This window comes from Fundulus heteroclitus, chromosome 5, assembly GCF_011125445.2.
Source record: "Fundulus heteroclitus isolate FHET01 chromosome 5, MU-UCD_Fhet_4.1, whole genome shotgun sequence".
NCBI classification, from domain to species: Eukaryota; Metazoa; Chordata; class Actinopteri; order Cyprinodontiformes; family Fundulidae; genus Fundulus; species Fundulus heteroclitus.
Window position 1 is genome coordinate 35,708,780 of NC_046365.1, and position 10,759 is coordinate 35,719,538.

Below are 10,759 nucleotides of genomic sequence, written 5' to 3' on the forward strand. Positions count from 1 at the left end.
TGAGTTTAAAATAAAATCCGTCTCTCAGTCTGACAATATTAAGACAGAAAAAACTGCACTGGAAAATAAATGTAATCTTCTCAGCCAATAAACAAATCCTTGAAAGCTCTTCAGAACATTTTTAAACAATCACAATAAAGTTCATGCACATAAAAACAGCAACAAGTATTTGTTTTTACATTTTTTATCCTCTGGTGTAAGTTTAGGTCTGGGATATCGCTCTGTAACTGTCTCTCAAAAAACTGCTGACAAAGTTATTGTAGTGAGTTTACCAAATTTAGAAGAATCTTTTTAAAAAAAAAAAGAGTCCTACAAAAGGCAGAACACATAATTCATTCTTCAAATTGTCCACTCCATAGTGAATTCTAGCTGGTACCAACAGGGATGAGATTCAGGCATCCTAAATCAAGAACAAAGATGGAAAAACTTTATAACAGTTAACTATAGAATGGTTTAGATTAAGGCTGGTTCATGTGTTAGAATGGCCTAGTCAAAGCCTGCCGGTAGATCAAAATAGGTGAGAATGTGTTGTACAACCTGATTCAAAGGCTGTGTAAATGCAATCTGAAAAAGCTTGAACTATTTTGCTTGAATAATCTGCAAAAATGTTGCTTTTTAGATGTGCAATGCTGGTAGAAACTTGCAAAGACTTGCAGCTCTAACGGCCACAACATGTAGTTCCACAAATTTTTGAGTCATGGGAGATGAATGCTAACAGACCATGACTCAATCTATTTCCACTTTAAATTGATTTACTGTTTACTGCTGGTATATCACATAAAACCCCAATGAAATGTCTTTTTATGTTGTAATTTGATAGAATGTAGAAAATGTTATTAGAACTTCTTGCCATGGTACAGTGAATCATATCATTGGTTGTAGGCAGCACTGCAAAAAGAAAACCAAAAGACTTCTTGTTTTCTAAACATTAGTTTTTTAATAAGTTTCAAGCTCACTGTTTGGCTGCAGGTAACAAGGCTTCCTGATCAAGAACAGGCCTTCCTTATCAGTTTTTCAGAGATGCATGCAGATTCCATTTATGCAACCCCAACAATGCAAAATGATTCAGTGGATCCAATAACCATGCAGAATAACATAACCTTTCAGAAAGGCCTCGAACAGGAGCCAGACAAAAATTTTTTTTTTTTAAACTATAAACAATATTTGAATCGCCTGTGATCTACTTTCTGTACATAGAATGAAAAAAAAAATAGCATATTTACAAACATTATTTTACTCTATAAACATAATTTACAATACCGAATGTAAAATGTTCAGAGTCTAACTCTGTATTGTTTACGTTGGCGCGCTCTTTGTCCTCCAAAGCACCAAAATAAAACCAACAGTAAATCAGAGCTTCGTGTCTTACTCAGGCTGAACAGTGTTTGGCTGGAGCAGCCATCAGGAGCCCCAAGATCCATACCTTCGCTCTGTTGCTCATGCAAGGTGTGTCTGAAACAGACCGGGTCACCTTTTATGTCCAAACTGGTGTGATCATTTTTTGTCCCATCCGGCCTGGATGGCTTCTGGATCTTTCAAAAAGGGGTCCTGTGGGTTCAGGGTTTCCCTCGATAATCTGTTAATAGATCTTGGATAAGAGGGTGGAAGGATGAAAAGTTTCATCCTTTTTGTAATGTCTCACCCATTTCCAGATTGAGAATATTTTAGGTATTTCCTATTTTGAACTTTACGTATCCTCAAATAAGTCGTTTTTCATCGGTTCATTCAGAACCAATAACAGCTTGTAACAAACCAATAAGCCGGTGGACTCATTTCCAGACCATGCTTCATTGAGATAAATCACCATTTTGAGTCTTTTACAACAATCTTTTCAAAGAGAATGGGTCTGAAATGAGTCTAAATGTCATTAAAACAGCATCATCACAAATCTCTCATTTGTGGTTTTTCGTTTCCAGGCTATAAGCAGAAAACAAAACTAATGAGTCTTTTATGTGCCTATAAAAATTCTCAGTTATCCAGGTCCTGGCAACAGCAAACGGGATATGTGTGTGTTCTTCAGTAGAGCAGGTCCAGGGCAGACACTGTGGGCTCTTCTGGCTTTTTGATCTCCGGTTTGGGCAGCTTGATGCGGCTCATGGCGACCACCCCACAAATGGCGAAGTGAGTCACAACGCTGCCGACCCCGAGCCAGAAAGACCAGTCCAGGCTGTCTTCCAGGACCTCCAGGACAAAGAGGTTCTCTCGGTAGTTCGCAACCCGCTCGGTCAGACGATGGTGCTTCACAGCAGCCAGGAAACAAAGAACCCCCAGGGCACCAAAAAGAGCTGCAAACAGAAGAGTGACTGAACTGAAAAAGTAGAGACCACACGTTCATTTGCACTCACCATGGGGATATAAGTCATACTAGAATGATAATAAAACATCAATGATTTTATAAAAAACTGGATGACATGTTTTAATCTATTGTGCATCTTTGTATTTCTGCGGCCATCACAAGGTACTTAGCATGTTTGTGCCGTGATATCTGACCTCCTCCTTGTGGAATTCAAAAAGTTTGTTTGGTTTCCAAAAAGGCATTTAGTTTAAAATCAGTCCAAACATTTTTAATAGGATAGAGGTAATCATGTATTAACCATCAAAGCGTTGCAACACTCAGCAGTGTCTAAGATTCATCCATTTGACCCAAACTGTCACACACAGATTAACTGAACTGATGAACAGAAATTGGGTTGGATGTTGGAAGAAACAACCACAAAGGCTCAAAGTGATCACAAGCTGGAAAATGCGTGGATAGCAATGTGAATATCAGTAGTGAGGTAAGTTTTACATCACCACGGAGGCATGAGCAGGAAAGCATGGCCTGCTGGGCTTGTCACATTTGCAACAGGGCATAAACGCCCAGTGAAGAAACTTTTCAAAAAAGCAATATGATATATAAAGCCATTGTGTGCTGCAGGATATACTATCTTCAGCATTGAGTAACTTGAAAGCTGAAGGAATATCTCTTGTTTTCTGATTCTTGTTTTTTTAAGCGACCTAGCCAGAGTCTCAGATTGAATCTGTTAGAGTAGTGGTCTGAAACTCAAATCTTGGAGGGCCAATATCCTGCAACTTTTAAATGTACACAACTGAATCAAATAGCAAAACTGCTGCAATAGCATGCAGTCAATCTCTGTATAGCTCTGCTAATGAGCTAATATTTGAGTGAGGGGTATTGATGCAGAGACCCAACAAAGGGTTGCACTGGCAGTTTGAGACCATTGTGTTAGACACTCCCAGGAGGGAGCTAAATATTAGGGTGACAGGAAGGAGACTGTAATGATTCTGTCTGTTACTGCCTGTGAAACCCCTGTCTGCAGTCAAATGATCTCATTCCCTGCTCCTGTTCTTGCCCCTACTCTACTCAGGTAAAAAAGGTCTGAGCAGTTACACTTGCACCAGCTCCAATTAAGTGGAATCGCGGCAACTTGGATGAGCACTATATATTCCAGCCTATCCCAGCGTGTAACTGCCAGATTCTTGAAAGCCACAGTGTAAGTAAACCATCCAGGATTTCTTGAGTACCTGTCTGATATCAACCGCTTTCATTCCTGTGATTTATTTTGCCTGTCTTGCCCCTGTTGGATTCTCCAGTTGCCTTCTGTACTCTAGACATTGACCTCCTGCCTTGCCTCTCGACCTAGCCTGCCTTCCTTTGTCCCTGATCAGATACGTATGCCTGGATTGTGCATCCCGTGAACAATTATCAAACCTGGATTCTGGATTCGCCTCTTGCCTCAGCCCTAGTAGAAATCCCTGCCTATTGCCTGCTTATCTACCTTGATCGTGACAGATTCTCCTTCTGTCTCTGCCCTGCATACTAACTGCCTGAAGTGAATCAGTCAGTCAGTGATTTGGATCCTCCAGACATGAAACCTTCCAACCTCTAGGACTTGGGGCTCCTCATGGATGATATATAGTGCAATACCAATGAAAACATCCCACATTAGCAATCAAAAACAAACCTTGATTGGACAGAAATTGCAAACCTAAATCTGCCAGGGGTACAAATAACTTTGGGCTTAACTATTAGTGATTTAGTAAAAATAAGAAAATACAACAAATGTTGAGAAAAGCAAAACAGAAAATTGTATTCTATTTTTATTTACCAGCAATAAAGTTCCACAGATAGAGTCCTTTGTGACCTTTGATGCTCTGGTAGGGCACTTTGCGAGCGTTGTAAATGCTGAAGGACAGACTGACCAGGGCGAAGCCGACAGCCACCAGCAGGAAGAGAATCACCATCATGTGAAGACCGCCATTCAGCGTCTGCACAAGGTTTGGAAAAACTGCAGAGGCAAACAGAGCAAAGGGGTGAGCTTTTTCCTAGTTTTAATCAACCATTTGTTCTTTGTGCTGTTATTTTCAGTCCAGCCCTATTTTATAGACTATTCTTTATTTGCTTAAACAACTTTTACCCATAAAGTATTCAAGTGAAAAAACTCCTAAACCCACTTGATGCATAAAACCTTTTATTAAAGTAATAATAGTCTTCAATGAAAGTGACTCAAACTATTCATAAATCCTCCATGTTTATGTTTCCCTTCCAACTTTATTTATAAAGTACAAAAACAAAGGCCAAAGTGCTGTAGAGACAAAAGCATACTATAGATAATACCAAAAAGAACCAATAAAATTCTAAATTAATAAGAGATTACATGCACTTTGTTATGCTTGAAGTCAGTGTATGTGACACATCCCTGTAAACTGCATTCATTTTTAATAGGAATCATTTTATTATAATATGGGAAGGATTTTAACATAATTTTAATACAAAATGTCATAAAATCTCTACATTAGCTTTGAGGCTATTTACATGGCTCCTAAACCAGGCAAACCCTTTACAACAAGATCTGCTCGATCATTTTAGGCTGTTTTCAGTTATTGTACTGTTTCTGCGCTGAAACATATTTCCTTCCAAATCAACATGCCAAGAGACTACAGACACAAAGATGCAAAGATGGAGAACTCTGACACAAATACAGGTGGTACCCAGGTTTGCTACTGTGCTCCATGCAAGTCAGTCTGAAGATGTTTTTAACTGGATCCTTTAGGTGTTCAGAAAGTCTGGACTTTGGCTGCTTTTCAGCATTATATGATGCTATTTTCTGGCCATTTTTCTATACTAACAAATGTACGCTGACATTAAAAACATAGCATCGGTAATTAAGCCCAGATTTCCACTTCTTTATGTTCCAGAACACAAAGTTTTAAAAAGAAGGGCACCGAAGAACGAAATATGATCCAATTCTGCTTTATCTGCATTTGAGTCAGTGACATCACAAGAGGCCCAGGAATCAAGCTGACCAGCTGGCATTAGTAAACGCTGCAGTGGACGAGCAACATTCAACAAACTTTAATATAAATCCTGAAGAATTCACGTTCTACTTGAACATGACACAGGTTGAACATTACTTTCTTTAGACCCATGACTTCTGATAGGTCAGCAGAGGGATGTGTGGAGATAATTTATTTTGATTTAAGAATGAAAAACAATATGACTAAATAAACTGAAAAACCTTTTATATGTCTGCATAACAGTGCCTCTTAAATAGTGAGGTGTGCCCCTAGAGGAGGTGTGAAGGTATTGCAGGGGGGGCTTCGCCTTTTTGTCCAGAAAACACAGGCCTTCTAAATCATTCTAATGTGACAACAGCACCCTCTGGTGTTTGGTCCGTACCTGCAGCCTGTAGTATGATGAATACTATTAATAAACTCCTAAAAAGCACAAAACTTAATGTGACTGATTTTTTGTCTTTAATATTAATGGCTTAATATTTTTGCAATATAAGGTTCATAGCTAGTTAAAAGTTGACTGCAGGTACGAGTCGGGCTAAAAGCCATTTATATTGTTAATACTACATACGTAGTTACAAGTGTGGCAACATTCTAGTTATTAGAAAACATTGTTCTATATTATAAATGAACTCATATGTAATAGATTTTTAAAGGTATTCTGTGTAATCTTCATAATGACAGCTGTAATGCATTACCACAGAAAACGACAAAAGTTACATTTTTGACCCATTTTGTTGGGATTGGTTGGGGGGAGGGGGTAAAAAGATTTTCCTTTTTCAAAGGAGAGCGCAACAGAAAACATTTGAGAACTATGGCATAATAGGAAAACTTTCGCTTTAAGTATTATTGTTGAATGATGTGCTAAAAATATTGATAGCATTTAACCCAGACTTTTCTTACTGCTCTCTTTCTTTTCCATTATCACATATCCCTGCCCCGTTGTATCAGATGTGACCATAAAGGACAGTGAGAGCCCATCTAAGTGACCAGATATTATGGTAGCGAGAAAAGTTTTAATTCACGACCCATAAACTGCTAAAGAAATTTACAGGAACACTTTGTAAATACTGTTGAAACTCTGCCGGGAGACACTGACCCTGGTCAAATTCAAAACTGCTGAAAAGCAGTCAAAAAATTAGGAAATCTCTGTGCTCTCCAGCTGCAGAACCATTGACCCATCTTATTATTGCCTCTTTGGTGCAACCGTTGTTTATTTCATTAACATTAATCCAGCTGACACGGCTGAACAACCCCCTCTACCGCTGAACTGACTAGTTCAATATGCATAAAGTTTAACTGACTTGCTATTGTACTCTAATTAAAATGTGTTTCACTGTTTGAGCAGTGAGCAAATCAAATAACCAAAAATTCTTCCGTGATTGCAATATTGCACACAATGACATTGCGATGATATCTATAGGCAGATATATTATTCGCCTAGTTCTATAGGTAAAATGTATCTAAAGTTGATTTTACAGAAGGGTTAAAATGTTAAAAGACCTCAAGAACGTGGGGCGATACTGTTTAGGATCACTTTAAAAGATTAGACTTGAAACCTATAGTGCTTTAAATCTTTTGCACAGCACTGAAATTCCATTTTTTTAACATCAAAAAGGCTTCATGTGCAAAATTATATTCAGTTACAATCAAGGGTTTCCAAAAGTGGGGGTTGGGACCCCCGGGGGTCCGTAAGACAGGACTTGGTGGTCACTGCTGATGTACTAAAAAGATTTAGTATTTCCTTATATGTGAAACCGATATTAAAGTATAACTTTACAAGATTCTCCACATTCCTAAATTTATTGCAGGAGGAAGGATGAACTTCTCTGTAAGAGTTCTTACAAGAATATTACTTTATTCTCGTAATTTTACAACTTTAGCCTCCTAATTTCCAAAAAGAAAAAAAAAAGATCCTGCTTGCCCCAGTCTTTGGTTATTCTTGGGGCCCTGCCTTACATGATGCTGATAATGGGTTCAATGTAATTGTTATTATTTGATTAATGTTTTTTTTCTATTATAAATATTAGATTATGCTTTTATATTAAACGATTGTTTAAATTAATCAAGTCTGCTTGTATTTGGATATTTTAGAGTAATCATATTAACTGCTAAATATCTTACTGTATATCTTGGAGCGCCTCTCCCCGAGTCCGCACCTCTTGGCCTTTCCTCCCTGGAACAAGCCGTAGTAAATATCCCCAATAAACTGCTCCAGCTCCGGACTGGACGCGTTCACTATGTCCACGCCGGTTTTGCACAGGATCCGCCCGACGACCCAGCGCTCCGTGGACAGAGCCACCACCAGGAGGACCGCCGAGCCGAGACACAGCGCCGAGGCCACCGAGAATGTTATTCTTTTCCACAGAGAAGGCATCTTACGAGCCCATGGTGCCCCGGGGACGGTAGGAGGACACCGGGCAGCGACCGCGGGGCGCCCTCGGCGATCACCATGAGTCTACGGGCCGTTGTTCCTCGTCTCCTCTCAGCTTGGAAGGAGAAAAGCTGTCGGACGCGGCGTGATGTTGCATGTATTCATGTGCAACTCACACGACAGGAGAAACTGAATCTACGGGCGTCAGGGTGATCTCTTACCGGGGGAAACTCTATCCGCGTCCTGCGCGCCTGGTTTCTGCTCACACACACACATCCACACACACACGTTTATCCATGGGAGAAATTAACCTTTGCAATTTCGACTTCAGATGCAGAAACTCGAGGATTATGGCCTTAGTTGCTCAATCAGCTGTAAAATTAAGTGCGTTCATTAAACCAGATGACAGATGTGGGTTATTACACCAGCGACTAAAGGTCAACTGAGTGCATCGGCTGAAGATGTCGGCCTTGCCTAAATAATGTGCCCTACATATTTTCAGGTCATCAGCTAATGGTTCAAATGTTGTGGTACAACAAGCAGAGCTCTGAGGCAAAGCATTTCTCTCCCTGCAGACTTTTTATTCACATGTTTAATTCCCCAGTCTCGCTCCTTCTGCCCGGCTGATTCACAATATCTCCTGACTAACTCACCTGCATTCAGTGCCTTACTCCACTTCTCCCTCACTTTATGTGCTCACTGGTTCTCATTGCTCTTTGCTGGATAATCCTGTTGAATTGTTAATTCACTCCCTGATTTCTGCCTGTGTTCTTCGTGTCCTGTTCTCTTCGTGTTTTGTGCCCTGTAAGTTGCTTTTATTATCGTAAAATCCTCCCTAAACCCCTAAACCCTCAATTCATGACACCGGCTGTTTTCAGGCAGCAGCTCCAGCATATAGTGTAAACGAGACACGGAAATCTAGTGATTTGTGTCTTATTTTGTGGTTTTATTTTTCTATATAGCTCTTAAAACTGTTTTCAATTGTGCTAAATGCAGTTTTTTGTTTTTATCTCTTTTTATCCTGGCGTTTTCTTTATTTTAACTATTTTATCTGAGCATCTTTTTGTATTTTAGCTTGTAAAGCACTTTGTGCACCATATGGATTGTTGAAAAGTGCTATATAAATAAACTTTGAGTGATTGATTGATTGATACGGTAGATAAATGTTAATTTTCACAGACAACAACAATGTGTTTAATGAGAAAGAACTCAAGAAGCAAACCATTTTTTTGTTTGTTTAGTTCAGTCAACACTATGTAGCCATGTTGGATTTTGAAGTTCCTAAAATAAAAAAACAAACTCTGACTTCCCCATGATGATTTCTAACTTCTCTGGACCTTTCTGTTAGTTTTTACAACTTCAAAATTGAAGATTTCAACCCTTGTAAGCGGGTCAGAAAATGGATGGATGGATGGTTAGCATTATGATATTTTTTGACAGCCACTGAAATAATGAAAACTTGTACAACTTTAAGTATTTGAATAAGGAATTAAAGTATATTCTCTTAAAAGCATAAAGAATAAGGCCCTGAATGTTTAAAGTAGTTGTTTTTGTATAACATTCTGAAATAAAATTAACCGAATGCTGCTACTCACCAGAGCAAGAGAGTTGCAACCTCTTGTGAAGTGACCTGAGCCCTGCTTCAGTCTGTTGTTCTTAATTAATTAATTAATTTATTTATTACTTAATTAATAATCTTAATTTAATCTTAATTTAAGATCTTAATTTATTAGCCTGTCTACACTGTGACCCTCATATGCTCATGAGAAATGGCTCATAGCAGCTGAAATTAGTTCCATTGTGAACGATCACTGGGCTCACCCTTTGAGAAGGAGTGAGGCGCTCCAACAACCTGGCGGAGTTACGAAATAATACCAAATGTAACTGTGTTAACAAAAAATCCAATTTAATGACTTTAAAACAATATTAAGATAGTTTATAATTTTCAATTTCTCTAACACATAATATACTACAATGTAGTATATAGATGTTCCAAAATAGACTCTTTCTAAAAGAAATACAGATTATTTGCAAACTGCAAATTTACCCAGAATTATATTAACATTACATTGCAAACACTTTTTACATTATTTCTTTCCGTCCCATAATACATCACAAATGCTGCACAATATTTTTGCTGTTTTTGATTTTGTAAGAATAGCTGCCTTTATATTCTTGATTTTTCTTTTTACACTTATCAGGTCAAAGATTGTCTTGCTCCTTAAATAAAAAGAACAAACAAGAAAATGCAAAGTATTTAAAAAGAAATGCGTGTTTTGCAGTTTTTTGTTGTTGCAATTTGACTGTATTTTTTTCTGCTTTGGTGAACTCCATGATTTAATGTATTACACTGTACTAATTTGGCACACCACCTGCAGACTGCCAATATCTGCAACTATGTGTGCTGCTAATTAAAATACACGTTCTATTAGAGCGTCCACATGACAAATAATGAAACTAGGAATTACAGGGCTGCTTTCGGATAAAGTTGTTAAATGCCTCAGCTCAGTGAAAAAACTAGGTAGCCATTGTGACTGTGGCCGGTAGTGGCAGCTATTGAAATAATAATGGCAGCAACATATAGATTCCCGCTATTCGGTCTAACCAACAACATAAGTTGTCCCTTAATAATCACCCCCTCCTCGTTTACATAATGATGCAAGCAGATAAGGACAGGCAAAAATAAATGGAATTGAAGAAATAAATAGGATAAAAAGGAAGTATAAAAAAGATAAAAACACACACATTAAAAAAATAAGTAATTAATAAAGCTGAAAATCATAAAGTATAATAATTGTGTAAGGTATTTTATTGCAAAGGTTAAAAATAAAGAAGCTAATTAAAGGAGACATTTATGTCTTATTGTATAATTTAAGTACTGCCTACATTTATTTGCTTTATTTGTTTATTTAATTATATGTATTTAATTATATTTATTGTTGATGTATTTTCTTTAAATGGCAGGATTGGTCCACAGCAGGGGAGTCATTAATTTTTGAACGTTTAGGTTGAATCTGAGAAACTTTGGCGACACCTCCTGGTGAATTGGGGTCAGTACAGTGCGTGGTGACGTCACGGCGCGTTGCGCAG

General features: G+C 38.2%; 1 protein-coding gene across 1 annotated transcript; it reads right to left on the reverse strand.

Moving 5' to 3' along the window:
* Positions 1-1,898: 1,898 nt before the first annotated feature.
* clrn2 (clarin 2) lies at positions 1,899-7,904 on the reverse strand. The gene is made up of 3 exons (XM_012869923.3): positions 7,420-7,904; positions 4,110-4,289; positions 1,899-2,285 (listed from the first exon to the last, which is right to left on the reverse strand). The coding sequence occupies exons 1-3, from the start codon at positions 7,670-7,672 to the stop codon at positions 2,017-2,019; spliced, it is 702 nt and encodes a 233-aa protein (XP_012725377.1). The 5' UTR covers positions 7,673-7,904; the 3' UTR covers positions 1,899-2,016.
* Between the last annotated feature and the right edge of the window lie 2,855 nt (positions 7,905-10,759).